At 44.9% G+C, this 23,412-nt stretch overlaps 4 protein-coding genes across 9 annotated transcripts in view; 2 read left to right on the plus strand and 2 right to left on the minus strand.

Annotated features, from left to right (window-relative positions):
• Positions 1-1,757, plus strand: part of LOC148384374 (myosin-10-like) — a 27,493-nt gene extending 25,736 nt beyond the window's left edge. For all 5 annotated transcript variants that reach the window (XM_088356779.1, XM_088356781.1, XM_088356782.1 and 2 more), the window contains 5 exons: positions 300-423; positions 497-705; positions 771-879; positions 961-1,133; positions 1,211-1,757. In XM_088356779.1, coding sequence (XP_088212905.1) covers positions 300-423; positions 497-705; positions 771-879; positions 961-1,133; positions 1,211-1,367 — 772 coding nt within the window. In that variant the 3' untranslated portion in view covers positions 1,368-1,757. The remainder of the gene's footprint in view (positions 1-299; positions 424-496; positions 706-770; positions 880-960; positions 1,134-1,210) is intronic.
• Positions 1,758-1,856: 99 nt separating this feature from the next.
• Positions 1,857-3,772, plus strand: LOC148384375 (serotonin N-acetyltransferase-like). Its single transcript, XM_088356786.1, has 4 exons — positions 1,857-1,993; positions 2,380-2,563; positions 2,679-2,833; positions 2,978-3,772. The coding sequence occupies exons 1-4, from the start codon at positions 1,934-1,936 to the stop codon at positions 3,344-3,346; spliced, it is 768 nt and encodes a 255-aa protein (XP_088212912.1). The 5' UTR covers positions 1,857-1,933; the 3' UTR covers positions 3,347-3,772.
• A 1,744-nt stretch (positions 3,773-5,516) lies between these two features.
• On the minus strand, positions 5,517-16,554 carry LOC148384376 (envoplakin-like). Its single transcript, XM_088357274.1, has 22 exons — positions 16,382-16,554; positions 14,074-14,173; positions 13,848-14,002; positions 13,478-13,601; positions 13,272-13,403; positions 13,147-13,188; positions 12,914-13,075; positions 12,408-12,515; positions 12,237-12,332; positions 12,067-12,177; positions 11,805-11,951; positions 11,507-11,661; positions 11,332-11,429; positions 11,093-11,265; positions 10,848-11,026; positions 10,636-10,774; positions 10,356-10,549; positions 9,986-10,136; positions 9,823-9,906; positions 9,610-9,750; positions 9,436-9,528; positions 5,517-9,295 (listed from the first exon to the last, which is right to left on the minus strand). Exons 1-22 carry the CDS (start codon positions 16,420-16,422, stop codon positions 5,825-5,827), a joined length of 6,096 nt encoding a protein of 2,031 aa, XP_088213400.1. The 5' UTR covers positions 16,423-16,554; the 3' UTR covers positions 5,517-5,824.
• A 1,472-nt stretch (positions 16,555-18,026) lies between these two features.
• On the minus strand, positions 18,027-23,160 carry ddx5 (DEAD (Asp-Glu-Ala-Asp) box helicase 5). 2 transcript variants are annotated; one of them, XM_088357275.1, is made up of 13 exons: positions 22,991-23,160; positions 22,189-22,366; positions 21,976-22,072; positions 21,748-21,881; positions 21,612-21,677; positions 21,259-21,400; positions 21,021-21,181; positions 20,768-20,940; positions 20,583-20,693; positions 20,452-20,513; positions 20,322-20,381; positions 18,865-19,086; positions 18,027-18,717 (listed from the first exon to the last, which is right to left on the minus strand). In XM_088357275.1, exons 1-13 carry the CDS (start codon positions 23,041-23,043, stop codon positions 18,344-18,346), a joined length of 1,833 nt encoding a protein of 610 aa, XP_088213401.1. In that variant the 5' UTR covers positions 23,044-23,160; the 3' UTR covers positions 18,027-18,343. The 2 variants fall into 2 exon arrangements, with proteins under 2 accessions (XP_088213401.1, XP_088213402.1); XM_088357276.1 differs by having other exon boundaries at positions 18,610-18,717; positions 18,852-19,086.
• Between the last annotated feature and the right edge of the window lie 252 nt (positions 23,161-23,412).

Raw genomic sequence — 23,412 nt, forward strand, 5'->3', positions numbered from 1 at the left:
AGGGTTAGGGTTAGGGTTTCCTTTTATTTTTTTAATTTTTATTTTTTTTAATTTTTATTTTTATTATTATGTTAGGGTTAGTGGTTAGGGTTAGGGTTTTATTTTTAATTTTTTTATTTTTATTTATTTTTATTTTTTATTTTTATTTTTTTTATTTTAATTTTTATTCTTTTTATTTTTTTTATTTTTATTTTTTGTATTTTTTGTATTTTTTTTAATTTTTATTTATTTTTTTATTTTTGATTTTCTTATTTTTTATTATTATTGGTGACTCTCACATTCTTGTTCTTCTGCTGAAGGACTGCTCTGATGGATGAGAAGAGGAGGCTGGAGGCTCGTATCGCTCAGCTCGAGGAAGAGCTCGAAGAAGAGCAGGGCAACATGGAGCTCCTTAACGACCGCTTCAGAAAGACCACCATGCAGGTCCGGCACCACCTTTAAGTTTCTAAAGGGTTCTGAAGAAGAGGATTGCATTTGGTCCCTTTGTTCTCCACAGGCGGACACGCTGACCACGGAGTTGAGCGCCGAGCGCAGCGCGGGGCAGAAGAGCGAAAATGCCCGGCAGCAGTTGGAACGTCAAAACAAGGAGCTGCGGGCCAAGCTGAGCGAACTGGAAGGTTCCGTCAAGAGCCGCTTCAAGGCTTCCATCACGGCGCTGGAGGCCAAGATAGCACAGCTGGAGGAGCAGCTGGAGCAGGAGGCCAAGTAAGACACTAAATTCACCATGATAAGAAGACGTCAAAGCCGTCAACGTGTTCGCTTCTGTGCAGGGAGCGCGGAGCAGCCAACAAGTTAGTGAGGAGGACTGAGAAGAAGCTGAAAGAGATTTGTATGCAGGTGGAGGATGAACGCCGCCATGCCGACCAGTTTAAAGAACAAGTATGTTATTTTCTTATTTTGCATTTGTCATTTAGTATTTTGTTACATAACCTTTTTGTGTTTGTTTTTGTCCGTGCGAAGCTGGAAAAGTCCAACTCTCGTATGAAGCAGCTGAAGCGCCAGCTGGAGGAGGCGGAAGAGGAGGCCACGAGGGCCAACGCGTCACGGAGGAAGCTTCAGAGGGAGCTGGATGACGCCACAGAGGCCAGCGAGGGCCTCAGCCGGGAGGTCACCACGCTGAAGAACCGACTCCGGTACTCTTGCTCGGATTTTTTGGTGAGAATGGGAAACAAAATAAGTTGAATCTCTGAAATTCCTGTTGCTGTGATAGGCGCGGCGGCCCCATCAGTTTTTCCTCCAGTCGCTCAGGCAGGCGCCAGTTGCCGGCAGAGGGATCGTCGTCCTTGGACCTCCTGTCGGACGACGAGCTGGAAAACAAAGTCACGGACAACAATGCCAACGAGACGCCCAGCCCTCAGCAGGAATAACATGCCTTAACTTGAAAGCTCCGCCTTCAAAAAAAAAGGAACTCTGTCAGCTTCTTGAGTATGAATGCTTTTTCCTCATCCCATGCATCTTAGCATGAAGACACCAGCGGTTGGTATCCCAACTTTCGCTTTTCCCAACATACATAGATCCCGTAGAGCGCATTCATCTCATCCCTAAATCCCATTGCGTACATTTGACATACATAAGTTATTTTTTAGAGTATTTTTCCAGCCCTGTGCAAGAATGCCTAGAGCTTCGACATCTCCAACTTATTACAATTATCTCGCGTTCATCTTCTGTGCCTTCCAATACATTTATGTCCACGTGTACTGTTCATATACGCATCATTTTGTGAAGATGTATTTTAATAAAACATCCATGTAATGATATTTTAGAGAAAAATTCGTGTTGTTGCGTGTCTGCTGCCACTCTATTGTTCATCTTGCAGGCTTTTGTCTTGTCGCCGAGGAGATAACGTGTCTGTTAATGCGCCGAGTTGTGGAAACAACTTCTGTAATCCTCCCGTCATGTGACTCATAGTAATAATCACTCCATACTGACGTGCATGCTGGTAGAGTGGCAGGCAGACGGACAAAGAAAAGTGCTTCACCTCAACATCCAAAAAGTAAGTGACCTACTATTACCTCCACCAAGGAGGCCATATTTTGATTGGCTGCTGTGTGTTATTGATGTTTTAAGGATTGTGTTTTACTCTATATTATGCTCCTTCCTGTTTCGTATATTCCAATCTATAAACAGCTGCTTTATGTGAGCCTGCAGTAAGTGGATGTTAATGAATATGTCAGCGGAGGGGACTGATGATTATATGCTTTGCAGAGACAAAACCCAAATGGCGTCCATGTGAGTACCCCCAAAAAAATTACAGGCTTCCACAGAAGACTACAACCAGCTGAGGCCTTTGACCCGGGGTCAAATATTCAAATGCAAATGAGACCATGACTCACAGGCATCCTTTAAAAACTCAAAGCAGATCTGCTTCATTCATGCCAGGGTCCGTCAGAGCAACTCCTGCAGGTTTTTTGGATGATGTCCTCAGCGGATGCTCAGCCATCGGGCGAAGCCACGCAGCCCTCGGTGTCGCCTGGAATCCAGAGGAGACACACGCTTCCCGCCAGTGAAGTCAGACCTCTCAACACGCAGGATGCCATCAGTGTGTTTGAGATTGAGCGTGAAGGTAAGATGTCACCATGATGTCCTTCCTACTCATTCTCCATTGATTAGGTTAGGGTTAGGGTTAAGGCAGTTTTGATGTCCAAATTTTGATTTGTGTGTGCGTGTTGTCTCTCCAGCGTTCATCTCCGTGTCAGGCGAGTGTCCGCTGCACCTGGACGAAGTGCGTCATTTCCTCACTCTGTGTCCAGAATTTTCCATGGGCTGGTTCGAGGAGGGTCGGCTGGTGGCCTTCATCATCAGTTCACTGTGGGACCGCGACCGTCTCGCCACTGTAAGCCAACTAACTATAGGTGGATGGATGGATAGATGCATGTGAGGGAGGTCATGTCAAGTGATGTCAGTGAGTGGAATTTAAACAGGGGTGTGTAGACTTTTTCTAGCCACTGTAAATATAGGTCATGTGTTTATTTCATAGGAGGCCCTGACGCTCCACAAGCCACGTGGCTCCACTGCCCACATCCACGTACTGGCGGTCCATCGCACCTTCCGGCAGCAGGGCAAAGGTCCCATCTTGATGTGGCGCTATCTGCAGTACCTGCGCTGCCTCCCCAACGTGCGGCGGGCCGTGCTTATGTGCGAGGACTTCCTGGTCCCCTTCTACCGCAAGATGGGCTTCAAGCCACTGGGCCGCTGCGCCATCACCGTGGGCGCCTTGACCTTTATGGAGATGTGGTACCCCATCAGCGGCCACGCCTACATGAGGCGTAACAGCGAGGCCATCCGCTTCCCCAATGCTCCCTTGACTGTGCCACATGCCCACAGCGACCAACAGATGGATGTATGACGTCATCATTTAACATGTAGATTGTAACCTGAGTAGATGTCATCCTCATACTCATTTAGTTTTCTTTAAAAGTCACCATTTGACTTTATTTAAAAATATGTTTTTTAAAACTAAATCAGTAAAAGTAGAATAAATAGGTCTTGCACTGATTCTCATGCAGGCAAACTTCATAGGTAGTCAATCTGTCGAAACATACAAGTGTGAAGCTGTTTTCTTTTGTGTAAGCCATGATAAGCCGTATCGTGCGTCAGTAAACAGGCTTGAGCTGCTCAATTGCAGCTCCTTAGCACCGTCAACACGAAAGGATTTAGCAGAGCCACTGATTTAGATACACTCCTGTCACTACATGAATAAAACATTTCTGTTATAGTGCTGTTTGTCTATGTTACCATCAAAATTCAAATAAAATGATTTCTACTGTATAAAGTGCTTTCTCCTTCAGTTTATATATATATATATTATATTTATTAAGGAAATATCATGGTCAAAGGTCACAGTTGTCAAGCTCTAGTCCTCGGGGCCGCGTTCCAACATGTTTTCCAAGTTCACCTCGTTAAGCGCAGGTGCGTGAAAACTTTTAGCTTCTTTCACGGTCAAAAGGAGCTAAAAGTTTTCACGCACCTGCACTTAACGAGGTAATCACACGGACACTCCATTAGGTACACCGCCATTTTCAAGTGTACCAAATAGCAGGCCACTTTATTAGGGAAATATCATGGTCAAAGGTCACAGTTGTGAAGCTCTAGTCCTTGGGGCCGCGTTCCAACATGTTTTCCAAGTTCACCTCGTTAAGCGCAGGTGCGTGAAAACTTTTAGCTTCTTTCACGGTCAAAAGGAGCTAAAAGTTTTCACGCACCTGCACTTAACGAGGGAAGCACACGGACACTCCATTAGGTACACCGCCATTTTCAAGTGTACCTAATAGCAGGCCACTTTATTAGGGAAATATGGTCAAAGGTCACAGTTGTGAAGCTCTAGTCCTCAGGGCCGCGTTCCAACATGTTTTCCAAGTTCACCTCGTTAAGCGCAGGTGCGTGAAAACTTTTAGCTTCTTTCACGGTCAAAAGGAGCTAAAAGTTTTCACGCACCTGCACTTAACGAGCGAATCACACGGACACTCCATTAGGTACACTGCCATTTTCAAGTGTACCAAATAGCAGGCCACTTTATTAGGGAAATATCATGGTCAAAGGTCACAGTTGTCAAGCTCTAGTCCTCAGGGCCGCGTTCCAACATGTTTTCCAAGTGACCCTCGTTAAGTGCAGGTGCGTGAAAACTTTTAGCTTCTTTCACGTCCAAAAGAAGCTAAAAGTTTTCACGCACCTGCACTTAACGAGGTAATCACACGGACACTCCATTAGGTACACCGCCATTTTTAAGTGTACATAATAGCAGGCCACTTTATTAGGGAAATATGGTCAAAGTTCACAGTTGTGAAGCTCTAGTCCTCGGGGCCGCGTTCCAACATGTTTTCCAAGTTCACCTCGTTAAGCGCAGGTGCGTGAAAACTTTTAGCTTCTTTCACGGTCAAAAGGAGCTAAAAGTTTTCACGCACCTGCACTTAACGAGGTAATCACACGGACACTCCATTAGGTACACCGCCATTTTCAAGTGTACCAAATAGCAGGCCACTTTATTAGGGAAATATCATGGTCAAAGGTCACAGTTGTCAAGCTCTAGTCCTCAGGGCCGCGTTCCAACATGTTTTCCAAGTTCACCTCGTTAAGCGCAGGTGCGTGAAAACTTTTAGCTTCTTTCACGGTCAAAAGGAGCTAAAAGTTTTCACGCACCTGCACTTAACGAGGTAATCACAGGGACACTCCATTAGGTACACCGCCATTTTCAAGTGTACCTAATAACAGGCCACTTTATTAGGGAAATATCATGGTCAAAGGTCACAGTTGTCAAGCTCTAGTCCTCAGGGCCGCGTTCCAACATGTTTTCCAAGTGACCCTCGTTAAGCGCAGGTGCGTGAAAACTTTTAGCTTCTTTCATGGTCAAAAGGAGCTAAAAGTTTTCACGCACCTGCACTTAACGAGGTAATCACAGGGACACTCCATTAGGTACACCGCCATTTTCAAGTGTACCTAATAACAGGCCACTTTATTAGGGAAATATCATGGTCTGTGAACCAAAATATGTATTTGGTGGAAGGACAAAAACATGGAGATATTATGAGAGTCATTTATTATTATGTATATAAAGTATGATTCACATTTATGCACTGTACATGCATACATTTTGAAAATACAAATACTATTGTTAAAAAAAAAAAAAAAAAAGTCTGTAAAAACCAGTCAAGGTGTGTGACTTTAGAACGCTGAATGGTACAACAGACATGACCCTGATTTTTACAGCAAATTCCCAAATCATACTCAAACCAAACAAGATGTGTGTGTTACTGTAATATTTCAATTTGTAATCTGGTGGCAACCATTTCACTCATCTTAAACTCACGATCGAGATTCTCTTGTTAGTCTAAAACCGAAAGTTGGAGTATGATGGTGAATCGGTTTGATCACCCGAGGCTGCGGGAAGGAGCAAGAGTCCCGTGCCCTTGTCAACCTTACACTTATCCATCGCCTGCTTGTATGAGATTTTCTCTTTGCTGATGGGATCGACAAGAATCTTTGGGTAGGATGACTCATTCTTCAGCTCTTGGATTGTCTTGCTGTCGATCACATTGGATGCTTCGGCTTCTTGGAGAGTGAGGCGGCCGGCTTTGGTGGGATCGACCAAGCCTCCGGTCAGGTATTGAGCTTCAATATACCACTTTGCGTTTTCCTGGGGAATGTATCCTTTTTGCGCTGCCTTTCCCACAGAGAGACGCTCTTTGGTGAGAGGATCTTCAATCCCGGTGAAGGCCTTCTGAGCGTTAAGAAGCTTGTACATGTGAGCGTTGTCAATGAGACCTTGTTCGGCCGCTTTGTGGACAGACAGTTTGTCCTTCTTGGTGAGATCGACAATTCCACCGGAAGCTGCCTGCGCTTCCAGCAGCTTCAGAGCCGTATCGGCGTCGATGAGCTTACGGGTCAGAGCGCTTCTCACGGACATGCGGCTTTCCGTGGACGTGTCAAAAATACCAGAGATAGGGTATTGCTCATCACCTATACCAAAGAGGTTTTCAACACTGTCGCTGTGGTTGTTAAGACTAGTGTGGGAGGACATCAGGGGAGATGGCATGGATTTGAACGGAGAGCTCGGGACTGATTTGATGGGGGATCTGGGACTTATAATCGGTGGAGGTGGAACGAAAGATCTTCGGGATTCTCCCACCACAAGAAGAGCGAATTCAGAAATAGGCATTTGGCCTTCCTTATAGCGCATGACATCATACTGGGTCAAGCGGCCTTCTCTCAGGGCGTCTTTGACGGCATACTGAATCCCGGTCTTCCGATCCTGTAGAATTGTTGAATCTCCATCGGGGCCAGTGGATGTGATTTCTTCCCAATCGCACTCCAGTTCTGACAGGTTGATGTACTGAGTGCGGTCTATTAGTCCTTTCAGATAGGCGTCGTAAGGAGACATGTTCACACCAGTATCGGGATCCATGATGGTGACCTTTGTCGAAAGGTTGGTCTCCCTCGTGTTAGTTTCAGCCTGATCCTCGTTCCTGAGAGCTTCTTTCAGCTCCCTAATGATCGCTTCCATCTGGTGATGTTTGTCTTTTTCACTCAAGATTTCCTTCTCCAGCCTTTGGCTCTCAGTAGTTGCCTTGATAGTTCTTTGCCTGGCCATCTGGGTTCTCTCGCTCATCATCTTGGATTGTTGCTGGAAGGTGATGCTGATGTTCTGCCTTTGAGTTTCAAGCATTCTAAGTTGTTTGAGGAGGTCTTCCTTCTCCCTCTGGAGGTTTTGTCTGTTGGAAATCAAAGTGGTCTCCTCTTTGGAAATAACAGATAAGGATGACTCCAGATGGGTGATTTTAAGTCTATAGCTTTGAAGGTTGTCTTCTTTGTCACGTCTCATATTTCTCTCTTGCGCAACAAGATCTCTCAAATGATCTCTCTCGGCTTCCACTGCGGGATCTTTCTCCACGCGGAGAACTTCTCTGTGAACAATCTTTTCTGTCGTTTTTTCCTTTTCCAGAATTTCCAACTTCATCCTCAGGCTGCTGATTTCCCTCTGGAGGCGAGCGAGTTGGTTTGCCTCTGCTTCCATCTCTGCACGGACCTTACCCATGAGTTTCTCTAGCTGTGGGTCCCTCTCGACTTTCAAGACTTCTTCAATGACAATCTTTTCCTCAACAGGTTTTGGAGACGTCTCAAGCTCATGGATCTGAGCTTTGATCTGCCGCAGCTCTGACTCGATCTGAATCTTCTTCTGGCGTTCATCCATCTGAGCCACGGTGTTCTCCATTTCGTGAATCAGGGCTCTCAGCTGCCTCACTTCGATTTCAAGTTTCCGACGGGATTTGACTTCCTCGTCTAGGGACTTGTTTAACCTCTCGTGCTCGAGAATCTGCTTGGGGTCCTTCTGAAGACGCAGCACTTCCTGCACCACTGTCTTCTCCTCTGGCTTCTGGCGCTCTAGAACAATAAATTGGTTCTGAAGGTCAAAGAGAGCTTCTTCAACAGTGCGACGATGTTGAGTCTCATCTCTAACAGTCCTTCGGAGTCTGTTAACCTCTTTTTCCAGGAGGGGGTCGTTCTCATATTTGATGACCTCTTTGTTCACAATCTTGGTCTCCACTTTGGATTTCTCAGCTTTCAGCTCATCTCTTTCTTTGCGTAGATGTATCAGCAACTCATGAGTGGTGTCGTAGTTGACTTTGAGACGTGAGATTTGGTTGCTGAGCCGCTGTAACTCTCTGACCACCTCGGGACTTCTCTCTTCTTTGATAACCTCCTGGGTCACTTCTTTGTACTCAACTTTGGGTTTCTGGCCACGCAGCGTGGTCAGCGTGGTCATCACCACGTCGATTTGTTGCTCTACTGACGTGCGTTTTCGGCTACAGTCCTGCAGGTCGCTCCTCAGACGTTGCAAATGGACTTCCGTCTCGGGGTCAACTCTGAAAATCTCATTGATCACCTCTTTGACTTCATATTTAGGCCGCAGTTTCTCCACTTCTTCGTATTTCAGCTGAAGCGTGGTCAGGTCCTTCAGCAAGATAACATTCTCGTCCTTCTCCTCTTCCAAAGCCATGTGCAGTTTCTGTGACTCGCTTACCAACTCTGGATCTTTTTGTACTTTCTTGACCACCTTGGAGACAATCTTTGGTTCAATGGAAGGAATGATTCTCTCCAGTGTGTTAATCTGACTTCGAATTCTGAAAACGCTGTTGTTGATGGTGACACATTGGGCTTCTTCTGCTGCAATTTCCTTCTTGAATGTGAAAACGGCTTTCAGCATCTCTGGATCCTTTTCCATCTTGAACACATCCTTCTTCACGACCCTCTCTCGGAATTTGGGTTTTTGCTGAGCCAGGAGGGTGAGCTCCTTTTTCACATGAATGATCTCAGTCTCTCTGGTTTGGATCTCCGCTCGAAGCTTTTGTATCTCTTTTCGGATCCGTTCCATGTCTTTATCCAGCTGTGGGTCTCGTTCATATTCCGTGACTTCTTTGGTTAAGAGTTTAGGTTCAATACCAGAGAGCTGCTTTTCCATTTGGATTATTTTCTCATTGATCATCTCTATATCTGAATTGAATTTTGACCTCTTATATTCTTCATCTTGAATCCTTTTTTTCAGAGTCTGCAGTTCCCCTTCCAGTTTGGGATCACGGTAATACTGCACCATCTCCTTCTCCTCAAACCTCTCCACGCCTCTCCTGGTCTTCAAGGACAAGTATCTCTGTCTGTATGTTTCCAAGTCTTTTTCAGCATAGAGGCGACGGGACTTTTCCTCATTCAGTTCTTTGGAGAGTTCCTCGGCCTCTTTCATGTCTACCCTTTGGCTCTGCAGTTGAAACTGTTGACTGACGACTACTCGGTTGACTTTGTCTTCGTTCTGTCCACATATCAAAGAGAGAGAGAGAAATTGGGATTTTTTTTGCAGACGTCAGGGGTTCCTCATATTTCCGACGGAGAAGCACTGCTCAGTTTAGCTAGCCAATTTTTCCCTCTCTTAGCTAAATAAAAGAGTTTTACCCTGAGAAGGATGTTCTTAGCGGTCCCCATCTGGTTGAGAAGTTGCTCATTCTGTGCAGACACCTCAGCGAAACGGTTCAGTAAATCTTTTTCCTGTAGGGCAAACGTATCTTTAGTCAGCATGAAGCGTAAAAGTCTCATTTATTTATTTATTACGATTTAATGTTGTAGTACCTTCCTCTGAACTGCCTGAGCCATGGTTGAAGTTTGGTGCTTTTTCAGTACAGGTTCGTCGTCGTCTTCATCATCGTCGTCGTCGACATCATCCTCGCCGTATAAAATGCCGCGGTATGTCTTTGATTTCATCTCGTATTCCTGAAAGTTTATTTGTTTAAGAAAGGGCCACGGGTCGAGTGAAAATAGTAAACAACATGAATCCCAACTTACAATTAAGCCGTTTTGGAGTTCTCGGGAGAGATCCTTGATCCGACGAACATCATCTGACTTTTTGTTGATGTCGTCCATCACTCTCTAAAAATCCAGAACAACTGATAAGACCGAGCAGAATCAAAAATTTACAGTGATGTTAAGAAAGAACATTTACGCTCACCTTTTGAAAGTCGTGCTTGGCCGTTATCTCGGCCACATTATCAGACGGGCTGATTGTGTTATTTGGTAAATTGACCAAAAAGAAATCCAAGGACTGAGCAGCGTTCTGGAAGTCTTGGTTTTTATTGCTGGCTTCCTGTATGAGGGTAGACCTACAGCAATTGTGCAGCAAGGAGTGGAATTACTAAGAGCATTTTTAAGAGGTCATCAAACCACACATGCACATACCAATGACATTTCTGACACACTGTGGAATCTAACATGGCGAACATAATTGGCTCTGGAATGTTTTTAATGTTCAACCCACAAAATGTCAGTAGCACCTGTGCATTCCCATCAGTTTTGGTTTCAGCTGAGTTGGTAAGCCTCACCTGTCCTGGACTTGACTGCTGACGTTAGAGAAACGGTTCTTCAGATGTTTCACTTCACTCTCCTGCCGGCGAATGTCAGGACAGTATTCGTTGAAATTCTGCTGTAAGGCGCTGCACGCTTTCTTGGTCAGGTCCAGGTCTCGACCTAATGTGTTCAACTCGTCCTTCTTTGAAGAAAGCTCTTGACGAATTTCCTGTTTGATGACATGGACATATCGTGCTCTAACTTAACCACGGTTTCATCTGACCAAACAAATCCTTTGTAGTAACCGTCTCTCACCTGAAGTTGACGGTTGCGATTCATCAGGGCATTTTTTTGATTGGGAATGACGCCATCTTTGGAGAGCTCCTTTTCGAACCCAGACAACACACCGTCTACCTTCTGCATCTGCCTTTGCAAGAACATGGAGGCCGAAGCTCTGCGGGGGAAAGCAGGAACCTGTTACTAAAATGTTTCTCATGCAACAGCGGCTTCATGCTGGTTCCTCCTACTTTTTGTCATAAAGATCAATAAGACTGTAGATGTCATCCATTTTGGTGTTGGCATCCGCGAGTTTGAGTGGCAAGATTGAGGCAGTGGATCCAAGTGATTTCTTAGCCAAAATGGGGTCCATTTCTCTTTGGATGACGGCCTTCTCTGACTCGAGGTTCCTCGCCGTCAGGGATGATTTCTAGAGTGGAAGCATATCATGTAAATCATGGGTGTCAAAGACATTTCATGGTTCCAAAAGTTGAACCTTGAGATCCTGCAGCCTGTTTTCCAGGTCTAGTGCCGGGTTGCGGTTGTCCAGAGGGGCCCTGTGTCGTTTCTGGATGTCCATTTTGCAAAGATCCAAATTGTGGTTGAGCTCATCTAGTTGTCTGGCCAGCTGTGGAGCTTTGGTGTCTTCTGGAGGCTTTTGTACGGAAACTAGGGTGCAACAATCACAGCCAATTTTAAGGTCAAAAAGAACATTTAAAAAAAAGTCCTTCTCACCTGCACGCTTAGGGTGATCAACTTCCACGGTGGGGTTCTTCATTGAGGTCATTATGGCCGATCTCTGGCTCTTCAAGTTTGCCAGCCTTTTCTCGAAACTGAACATAAAAAGACATTTTTCATTGGAATCCATCTGGTTCTGACAAGCTGATTGCTTCAATGGTTCAACATGCACCTGTTGACTTTCTCCAGAGCTTCGGCGTCAGGTGGTGGCATCATGAAACAGGCCCCGGGGAGCTTTTTGGTTCTCCTGCTGCTATCCTGCAGCTCCCAATTGTAATTATCGTTGATGGACTTTAATGTTAGCTCGTCACCACGCCTCACTGCTCCCTAAAGAACACACAGAAGAATTGAGAAGAATTAACCAGGAAGTTCATAGTTAAATATTCACCAAAGAAATGTAATGGGAACTCAAAATAAAAGACACTAAGTGGAGTTATCTCATATGGTCATCCTTGTAAAATTCTCCTCACATTTTTATCGTCCCAGTCACACAGAGCTACAACTTTCATGGGTTTGGTGAGGTTGCTTCGGCGTAGCTTCAGCGGCGCTATTCTGCGACTGAGCTCTCTGAGGGCCGCCAGACGCTGCTCGTTCCTCTTTACTGCTGGCTCGTCTCCCTGGGAGGGATTTACATGTCGGAGGAGTCAACAATATTTGAAATGCCACTCAAATATCTGAATGTATTGACCTGTTTTATCTTATTGCTACATTGTGTAATAGAAGCCAGAGTACCTGAAGTTCCAAAAGGGCCTCCGAGTTGCTCTTCCCTTCCAGTAACTTTGGGTCCAGATTGGAAGTGAGTCTGTCCAAGGACTCAGACAAGGTCTCTGCATCCAGCTGGAACTATAACAAGCAGTCAGTGGTTAAAAGTGTCAGGAAAATATCACATGACGGTGGCTTACCTTCTTGTAGTCTTCAACGCTGTCCAGGTGGACTTCCTGTGCGAGACACAGGTTGAGGAACGACTGCCATCCGTTCTGCACCGCCTCTTTGTGTGCCTGTCAACATCGTTTACAATCATTCGTGTGAAGAATCACAAGAATGACACCTGTTGACTCAGCGTGGAGGCGTACCATGATTGCAGAGTCGCCAGGATGTTTCAACACTGATAGGCGATCTCCTTCCTCCAGAAGCTGGTTGACTTCACCTTCATGTGACAGCAGCCCATTGCTTTTGAATTTCTGCACGCAAACAAAGAGTAAAAAAAAATATGTAAAGAAGCAGTCGTGTCGTGTTCATAGCCAGCGGCTAATTTAGTCACTGGTTGTACGTGTTTGTAGCAAGTCCCCCCGAGGCAAAGGGACAAACAAAAGAGACAAATTTTTCAGGCGAGCATCGTGCAAAGGCGTGAACGTGAGAGTGACTGAATGAGAAGTGTCTTGTCTGATTTTGAAAAATATAATTGTCTTTTGGATAAAAACAAAAAAAGCTGTTCGAGAGCACATGCAAAATACAAATTCATCAACCAATCAGACCTGTTGGAAAAGGAAAATGTGCACAGTCAAATGAAGCAGGGAGGAAGCACGCACACGAATGAAGATAGAAATTTCTTAAGGCTCCATTGCAAAACAAGACTGACCTCATACTCCATGCGGACGCTAGGCGGGTCAACCATACGGTCGCTCCAGTCTCTCTGCAGGATCCGGTCCTTCTGCTGAGACAGGTAGTCCAGTTCTTTTCTGCAGCTTTGCATGTACTCGTACAGAGAGGCCAGGTGCTTGCGCCTCATTTTGGAGCTCTCCTGCGAAGACGCAAGACGAAATCTGTCAAGTCCATCGCACGTCAACAGATTGGACGAAAGACGCCACTCACCAACAGTCGATCGTACTTCTCTTTAAGTGCGGCGTATTGGCCCTGTCGAAAAGAAAGAGGTCAAAGGAGGTTCCAATCTTATTCCAAAATATTTTTTTAAATGGCTCAATTTGATAGAAACGTACCTGTGAAGAGGTTGTGCTGGGCGTCAGCTGCTCACTGTAAGCCTCAATTTCTTTATGGAGGATGTTGTGAGCTGCGATTTGTTTCTCCAAATCGGAAAGACTGTGAGCATATCCTTCGGTGTCTATACGCCTCTGCAACACACACACAGAAGAAAAGTGACTTTTTTCACGTTGCCAGGAGCTGGTGTGGTTGTTAAGGTTTGGACCTGTTTTTCATCCAGAGCGGGACCCCAGTCTATCCTGGCCACGGGCGCCAAGTCTTGCACTTGGTCATACAGCTCCCTGTAGGTGGCGCAGTCCTTCACCCAGCGATCGTGAAGGTTCTTCACACTGCCAATCAGTTACAAGGTTTTATTATCTATCAGCCTTTAGATCAAAAACATTACGATGGAAAATTGGCCTGCGAGATCATAAGAAAAAAAAAACAACACAGATATGATGTCCTCGATAGCGGCGAGGTGGGTGGAGAGTAGAAGGGAATGTGGAAGTGATGGTTTATCTTGACGTGGTATGCGAGGTGTGTCTACTTGGCACGCATGGAAGGAAGCATCAGCCGGCCGGCGCCAGTCAACTCACTCGCGCTCTATCTCGTTGGCCTGTGGGTGCTGCAGACGCTTGGCCTTGTCCACGTCCATGAAGAGATCCTTCAACAGGCCCTCGGCCTCCGCCAGGTTGTCTGAGTTCTCCTTCTGGTGGATCAGGGTCTGGTTCTTTCGATCACGCTCGGTGTCCTGCACAGCGACGAGCTTTAATCTCACAAGTCTTGTTTATACAAAGCAGAGTGCGACGGAGGCTTTCGTACCACAGCTAGCAAGTTTTCTGCACTCAGGATGTCTTTCTCCACTTGGTCCGCTTTCCTCTGCATGCGAGCGATGACCACAGCTAGGTCTGTGGCCTGGGTCCTGTGGGGCACAACAAATCAAGATCAATGAAAATCAAGGCAAATACAATAAAAATAAAAAAAAACACCATTTTGAGTCAAATCGAAATAAAAAATGTAATTTGTTCAATGATTGTCACATAAGAGTTAAAAGACTGGAGTGTGCAACTGATATGTTTGCAATTAGTCTGGAATAAATTTGTGCTGGAAGGTACAAATTACTGTTTGACAGCATCAGAACAAACCAGTCGGTTTGTTTGAGGTTCTTAAAAGAGTGAGAGCCTGCTTTTGAATTTTATATAAATAAAAAAGCCTGCTGTTGGCCACTTCTTGGTGCACACTTACACAACCTAATGACATAATGATTGACAATGGTATGAACTGAACAATAAGCCTGTGGTATTAAAAGAATTCACCGCTGCTCGTTGGGTATGTACACAATGCATTTTTAGAAATAAACGAGATGTCATTAGACGAGGTGGCTAATGTTCGGCCTACGCAAAGATTCTTTATCAGCACGTCACTCATGAAGTGGTGACCTGTTGTTGCTCTCGGCCTATTTGCTCTGTCGTTCTTTCACCTCCGAGATATGAAAAGCAACTATGCGCCTTGACACGCCCGTAGCAGGACACGGGAGGGGTGGAGGGGGGGGGTCGGGTACGCTATCGCCGCCCCTGTCGCCTGGCGGAATGTTGTCAGACCGAAATGCACATGAATGCTGCCATTCATGTGCAGCAACGTGGAAAGATAAAAAGTCGGTCATGAGCCAGTTAATATGTGGTTTATGGACAGTCACATTTCATTGGCTCACTTTCTAGACCACGCCCCCTTAAAATGCACAGAAAATAATAGTACACTGTTAATTATGCTACATAAAACTAATTATTTTTTTTACTGGGCTGCAATGGATTAATTGTATTTCAATTTATTTCTATGAGGAAATTGATTTACAAATAAAGGCTTAGTCACAGAATGAATGAATCTTAATTAAACGGAGTGCTTTGGAATGTTGCGCAACTTCCGCCAAGTGATTCACCCACAATGAATGGTCAATAATCAATTTGACTTGCAGAACTACAGGGGCCCCCCACGGCGACTCGGACCGCCTCGAGTGAGTCACGACGACTCATGGTGGCCTCATTTTATTGCCCCTCAATCTCTTATCAGTGCTGTAAAAGTCCAACATGCGCTCAAGTTTGCATGCTGCTTTTTAAACATCAGCACTGCTGTTGATGAAAATAAATGGGCTGTTAATCATTTTCCATCGGAGACCCCTGAAACTGCCCGGGCCTCCCGGCACAATCTTACGGGTCGGGTCGCACGTCACGCCTATTTTACACAAGTGGAACCGCCGACGTGCACCTACGCCTCGAGTTGAGTGACAGGTCACACTAAAAACGTGCAGATAAATGGCATAGGCTGAAATGGTTGTTGATTGTTAAGTAAGCAAAAGGTGATTTAGTCATAAAGGAAGTACACAATGTCATGGCCAAGTGCTCTTTGATTCAAGCTTGTAGTATTTTTTTTTTAATGGTATACGGCCGTTATGAGCATTTATATGATCAGGAATCCAATAATTCCAACCAACATGCTCAAAATTGTGAGGCAGATGTGCTAACCACTCCAAACTGTTCCTAATCCGGTCATTTTCTTAAAATTAGTGAATATGTAATTCTTAAAATAATAGGAAAATAAACATGTGTGCATGTATAATATGAGTTTAGCCATCATTAATTCTAAATTAATAAATTCAACCACATTTTTTTGTGCAATATTTGGTTAATTGCTCATTTAATGTGCTATTAGTTCATTATTATTTATGAATGTAAAATTGAAAATGATTGGAGCAATACACTTATTTATGACCTCATCTACTTTATAAACTGGCCCATCTGCTTTTTTTTTTTTTTTTAAATCAAATGTGACCCTTGCTTGCAAAAATCTATCCACCCCTTTAACTTTATAGCAATGAATTTATAGTGTGTCATGATATCGCGGCACTTAAGATCAACTGCTTTGTTGGCATGACGACAAACAATAACACTTACAACTAGCATGTGTGGGTCGATTCATTATGACTATATATTGTACTTTACATCTACGCATTGTATTACCATGCACGAGAAAACATGACAGGTTAGACCAGTGAGAGCAGAGTGAGACACCGAATACACACAACACACACACTCACACGTACATACACGAATACACACTTGGAGACCCAACTCACTTGCTGAACTTCACGGGGCCACTTTCGTGATTCTTCGACATGACGGGAAGCTGCTCAGGCCCGCTTGTGTAACCGGAGTACGTGTGTGTCGGTGTGCTCCTCCTTTCTTCCTTCCTCTAGCTCCGTCCGTGTCTCTGGTGGCGTCTTCCCTCAGTTAAGGAGCGTCTCTCGGCTCCGCCCAAGCCTGCAGGTGTGTCACCAATAAAAAGCAGTCAGCAGTGAGGGGCAGACCGGGCAGACCTGTTCCACACTTTCTCGAGCTGTCACATACAGAAATCCCCACTGTGCAACTTTTTTTTTTTTTTTTAAATCACACGTCATGTTTCTATAAGGAAACAAAAGTTGGTTGGGTTTGAACTTAAGAGTTCTAGGAAACAGGAAATTTCTTGATGCAACGGGCTATTAATATTCAAAGTTAAGAGCAGTGGAAGGTCTTAGGAGTGGGTTTGCCCTGAGCCTCCAAAAGATGCCCCTGATGACTTCAAGTCGAGATGTGATGACACAAGATGAGGGCTTGCATGCATGCAAACATTGTGGAATGTAGAAGAACGAGTAATTCGACAAATGAATGGATTACTATCAGCGATTATGACATGACAGCTCATGCCCTTTGTATTTTTATATTATTTTGATAAACATTAGAACTTAATTGTTTTTATGGAAAGCTCATCTTAGTGAGTTTTCTTCATAGGTTAGTGCTCGTTTCTTCTTCAATTATATGCTAATGTTCCTCCACACAAGCTCACCCAGATACAAGAATATTTTACATACTAGGGCCCAGTATTATACAGTATAAAAGCCCTCCTTGACGGAATAAGTGAATAAGAGGCCTCTCAAAACTTGAATTTAGATATTATAGTCAAACTCTTGTATGTCTAATTGGCCTTTCGCTATGAAGGAATGGCGAGAATGTTTGGCACGACAACAAATGTTTGCTAATCGGTACGAGCAAGGAGCACAGGTGTACATGGAACTATTTTTACCCCCAAACGACGTTAACAAAATGGATAGCAGACGTAAAGGCACAAATACGCACATTTTGGCGTTGAAAAAGTGAGCAGGCACCGTAATGTGACTTCATGCCTCAGTGGGTCGACCCGGGCGGCCATGCTGCTCCGGCTCATGCTTACTGTAGGTGTGTCTCGTTCACACCCAGGTAGCGAGCTCTCTGGAAACCAACACCATTCATATCTTTCCGTGGGAGAACAACAAAAAAAAATAGATCAGCACACTTATTGTGAATGACTGGCAGCATCCAAAAATATTGTTTTTGGGGATTCCAGTTAAGCAGTTTTTTTAAAATGGTAAATTCTTAATCTCAACTGCTACCTTTGGACTGTACCCCGAATGCTAGCTTATAGTAGCTGTAACAGGCTATGTAAAATAACTAATTGCTTTTATCATTGTATATTTAATTGATATAAAAAGCTTAGTAAGCTAGAACTTGACCTTTGTGGTACCTAATAGACAATTCCTTACATCAAGGCATCAACTTGTGACAGCTACAAGTGCTTTGTCGTCACAACCGACTCCCATTTTGTATTGCATTACCTCAAGGTGTCATGACATCCAGTGGCCAGACATTGTAATTGCAGCACAAGAATTTCTAAGCCCCACCCAAAAGAAAAAAACCACACACACAAAGTCGTCTTTTATTTTTTATTGTAAAGATCATGCAGTGCACTTCCATGGTGGGAGGTAACATCACTTTCAAGGATACGCATGAAAAGAAAGTACTCCTGAAATTACTTAGTACAAAACATAACTAACATTACCAAGGAATGTAACAAATTAAATAGCAAGAGTGGCGAAGAGGGGGAAAAAAATGTGCAACTCTGTTTGCACTGCAGATCTTAAAATGCTCACTAGGTCAAAGATGTTTAACCCTGTTTTGTAAATTAAAAAAAACCTGTATTAGGAAGGTAACTAACGTCAAAAAAGGAAATAAATTATTTTGCGTGTTTACTGGGGGAATTGTGGTGGCATGGGGTACGGCGCAATCCCGGGTGGATGCGGCTGGGGCGGATGCTGCTGAGGGGGCTGTGGTTGGGGGAAGGGGAATGGGGGGTGACTTACGCCATTCTGCTGGGCTTGGAAGTTGTTCTGCGGGGGGAAGGATGCCGCCGGGTTAGCAAATGGCTGTCCATTGCCATTGTAGCCGCCACTAAAACTATTAGCAGCAGCGCCGGTCCCGCCGTATCCTCCGTTCTGAGTATTTGTGCTAAAGCTTTTGTTTGGTCCGTTATCAAAGCTATCCCTGTCTCTGCCAAAATCTCGCCTTCCAGAAGAGTACCGGCTGCGGTCGAAATCACCACCTCTGCCTCCCCTTGAACGACCTGCAAAGCCAGCGCAGAGCATCGTTAATAGAACCCTTGGGTATGATGAACTCCACAATCAAATGTAAGTTATAAAAGTGACTCTTAGCAGAGAAAAAGTGGCTGCTTTTAACAGCACAGTTTCCGTATCTCACCAATTTGATTTACCTCCTCTGATTTCACCCATTTGGAGGAGCTTGGGGTTGATGGCCTGATTGGCCTCACGGAGAACAGAGATGAGGTCGCTGGCCTGTCTCACGTTGTTGGGCGTGAAGAAGGTGTAGGCTGTGCCAGTCTTTTGGCTACGGGCCGTTCTGCCAATTCGGTGGATATAGTCCTCAGAGTTGTTGGGGTAGTCAAAGTTGATGACAAATTTCACGTCCTCAACATCTGTAAGATTGTGTGGTGCGGTGTGGCAAAAGGGAGGAGGAGGAGGACGGTACACAGATGTGCGCCAGCGCCACCACAACAACCAGATCAAACAGAGCACCGTTAGTAGCGTCACGGGGTGGGGAAGGCATAAGAGGCCACAAAAACTAAATCGGAAACGGCGTTCAAGCGGATGGGGGAGACTACAGTGGGAAGAGGAAATGCACACTCCAGTCGCGTCCAATTGAGGGGCATTCGGAGGAGAAAAGCAACAAGGCGTCCTCCAAGTTGAGAGACCAACCTCAAAAAAACAAAAAAACTCAAAAAAACAAAAGCAGCACAAGCCTTACCCTTCATTGGAGCGTGCATTCACTAGTCCGTTCCCATCGCACCCCCCACATTCACACAGTAGGGCTACTATGCACACTACTGCCTCCAAGTGTCAGTGATTGACTCTCAAAGTCCACTTGTCAACACACTCTGTTGAGAAGGTGCTACTAAGTTCACAAGGCAGTCCCTAGCCAACCCAGTGGAGATGTGAACCGGTTTGCAGGATGCCTACAAACAGCGCACCCCGGTCGCCGGGGCAAGTTTATCCCAGTGATCACAGTCTCTCGTTGGCAGGTCTCGACATGACTATTGTAACGCAGGCGAGGGAGGAGTGTGAGCTTGGAATTTGTCCAACTATCATGTCCCACTGTCACCAAAAGCGCCAGTAGCCATGTTATTGCAGAGGTGATATTCCAATCGATCTTAGAAGCTGCTCATCCGACGCAAGTTGAACTGCAACAGCGACGCCACCCATGCTTTACAACACGTCTGCGCAACCGAAAGCACCTTAGGAACGACTCGGGACTCGCTTGTGTCCATACAATGCGGCGGGGCTTTCAGCTGGGACAGTTACAGAGCCTGGGTGTGTGACGCAGTCCAAACCGTTGCCAGAGAACAGTCGAGCGTGTAGGGGAGGAACTGTGGTCTTCCCCACTTTTAGAAAGGCCAGCGCGTTGTATGCTGCACTCGGACCTTGACACCTCTGCTTATGTGCACGACTGGGAGACCCGTGCCTCGACAGTCAGGACATCTCCAACAATCCTCCTTCCCCCTCTGGACACCTGGGCTTGTCATGCCAAGGCCCTGCCATAAACACTGCTCCTTTGGCCCATGGGAGAGACTCAGAAAGAAGCAGAAGAGTTAAAGAAAGCAAATATACTTTCTTCTAAAAATGCAAACGTTCGCACTTTACGGGGGATACTGACCTAAACCACGAGATGCGACATCTGTAGCGATCAGAATGGGAGCCTTTCCATACTTAAACTCTGAAACAAATGAAAAGATGTTATGACACCCGGGATGTAAATTGTGAAACGGTTAGAAAATTAATCTCACCATTAAGAACCCAGTCTCTCTCCTGCTGGCTCTTATCTCCATGAATTCCCATAGCTGGCCATCTAAATCCAAGAGCATTTCATTAATGCGCCGCCAGAGTAGTTGCGCTTTTCAGTTGTGTCCCAACTTACCCATCCCGCCTCATCCTCCTCGTCAGGTCATCACATCGCCTTTTTGTCTCCACAAAGATGATAGTCTTGTTCTCCTTCTCACTCATGATTTCCTCCAGCAGGCGAATGAGTCTTTAGAAGGATTAAAAAAGAAATTAAGGTAATGCACACGAGTAGGATTTCATGCCGCTGTGTAATGTACTAACTTGTTCTCTTTCTCGCCATCATTGCACACGTCAACAATCTGAAGGATGTTGTGGTTTGCACTGAGCTGCAGGGCCCCAACATTGATCTGCACGTAGTCTTTCAAAAAGTCTTCAGCCAGCTGACGCACCTCTTTTGGCCAGGTAGCGCTCCACATCAGTGTTTGACGATCAGGCTGCAATAAAGAAATACAGCACTGAGCAAATTCTAACAGGCAAAATGTGATTTGGTATCAAAGAACAGGGAGAAACTTACTCTGATCTGGTCAACAATTTTCCTGATCTGTGGTTCAAATCCCATGTCCAGCATTCTATCGGCCTCGTCCAATACGAGGTAAGTGCAACGGCGCAGGTTAGTCTTTCCTGCTTCAAGGAAGTCGATGAGTCTGCCTGGAGTTGCAATGCAGATCTCCACACCTTTGAAAAGAAACATTAAATTTAACTATGTGAATGAAAGATACAAAACTGAAATTTTAATTTATTCAACAGCTTACCTCTTTCAAGGTCACGAATTTGTGGTCCCTTGGGTGCTCCTCCATAGATACAAGTGGACTTCAGGCGAGAAGCTCTGCCATACTCTGCAGCCACTTGTTGAACCTGCTGTGCCAGCTCACGAGTTGGGGCCAGCACCAAGCACTGTAATGGGAATATTTGTTACCACGGTAAGACCAGCAGCAATGGAAATTTAAAAAAAAAAAAAAAAAAAAAAATACTTCAGCAATTAGACTGTAAAGTTTAAGCAAACATAGAAAGCCATTTTGTCAAGGAAGAATTTTTTTTGTAAGCAAAGGTTTATGATTTAAGATTAATGCCTAATGTTTCAAAAATTAAAACAAAAAATACTTACAATAGGTCCATCACCGCGCTCCAGGAAAGGCTGGTGGTTGATGTGAACAATTGCAGGCAACAGATACTGGACAAAAGATATTTAATTACAACAAATTCAAGGACAGCCAGTTTGAGCTCAAATCATGTCAACCTACCGACAGAGTTTTGCCAGAACCAGTCTGTGCAATGCCAACCATGTCATTCCCACTCAGGGCTAAAGGCCAGCCCTGAGCCTGAATGGGGGTCGGCTCTGTCCAGTTTTGCTTGTTGATGACATCCATAACATAGGCTGGTTTGGAGAAGAGGGAAAAGTCATTTAAAAGGCATGTTTTTTAAATGCATCAAGTTAAAAAGAAATCAAATATATACAAGACAGTACTTACTTGGAAAGCTTGCCTCGTGGAAATTTACAATCGGGTTGGGGCAGTTTCTCCCCTTTACTGTGATTGTTTTGGTCATTCTGTAATTTTCAACTTCTTGCTACAAGATGAGGGAAAAAAACATTAAGAACAGAGGCAATGCCGATTACATAACGCCAACACGTGCAGGCGACTCGCACACGTGTTGCATAACACATGGGCCATGCGGGGACTTACCAAAGGCCTCCTCGATACATCCGGATGCTCCTGGTAAAAGTTTTTCTCAAACTTGGGAAGCTCGTCCAGATTCCAGTGTTTCTTTCTAAGACGGTCACCGGGGTTGCCAAACTTTGGTCCACCTCCTCCACCACCGCCGCCGCGGCTACCTCCAAAACGATGAGGGCCACCACCGTAGCTAAAATACACATGGTCGCTCAATAAAAGCAAATCGGTCGAGAGCATCGGCGGACAAAACGAATAAAATCGTCATAACTTTGCTATTTTGATCAAATGTCCTGGTGTCATATACTTTCTAGCCAGATGAGGAACAATGGAAACAGTCGGCATTTTGGACATGCTTCGTTACAATTGCCTCGTGGCGGAAAAAAAGTCCGACTAGCAAAACGCAACAACGGCGGGCGAAATCACAACTAATTCAAGACTTGTCATGTGTGCGTGTTGGGGGGACATTTCAATATGTACACGCGTCTAAAGCCTAAACTAAATTAGACTACGCCTAACGTCGAACAAGCTAACAAAAGTGCTAGCTTGAAGCTGAGGAACAGCCGCCATATTAGGCACGAGGCCAGCCGAGGCCTCAAGCCAACTACATCAGGCAGCCTTTTCCTTGTATTGTAAAATACACGTGGCAGCGGCAATTTGACCGGCGATCTTGTCATTAACACAAATATATGATTTCTGTCTACATACATCAAGAAACACACTTGCACAGTATTCTAGTTATTTTCTTGGTTGGGCCTGGTCGGCCATTTTCCACGAAGGGAAAAACGTCTTTAAGAAACGACAAATATGTACTTACCCTCTATCTCTGTCCCGGTCTCGGCCGCGATCTCTATCGGAATATCCTGGCATGTTTGTTAGTATTTGTGTAATGTTAAACCTAAATTAAAATATAATTAAACTTCGTCGGCGATGATTTTTGTATGGCTCCGGCAGTGGTGATGAAATGCCGGTTAAGGAAAAAGAAGGTCCGGCTTATATAGCAAGCGGAAGTTCGACCTCCGCTGTATTCATCCGCTGTTTTTTTTCCTGTTTACTTTCAGCGGCATGAAAGAGCAGCAGAGTGAATTACCTTGTTAACGTCTAAAGGTTTAATTTGAATATGTGCTTATATGAAACCAAACCAAAAGTTGAAGGACAAAATTTCTTTATGGACTTATTTTCCACCCGTTTCTATTTGCAAAGAACTACTGAAATAGCGGATGAGTATGTTCCAAACAA

The sequence above is a fragment of the Syngnathus floridae genome, chromosome 17 (genome assembly GCF_059516105.1).
Source record: "Syngnathus floridae isolate MCC-2025c chromosome 17, RoL_Sflo_1.0, whole genome shotgun sequence".
NCBI classification, from domain to species: Eukaryota; Metazoa; Chordata; class Actinopteri; order Syngnathiformes; family Syngnathidae; genus Syngnathus; species Syngnathus floridae.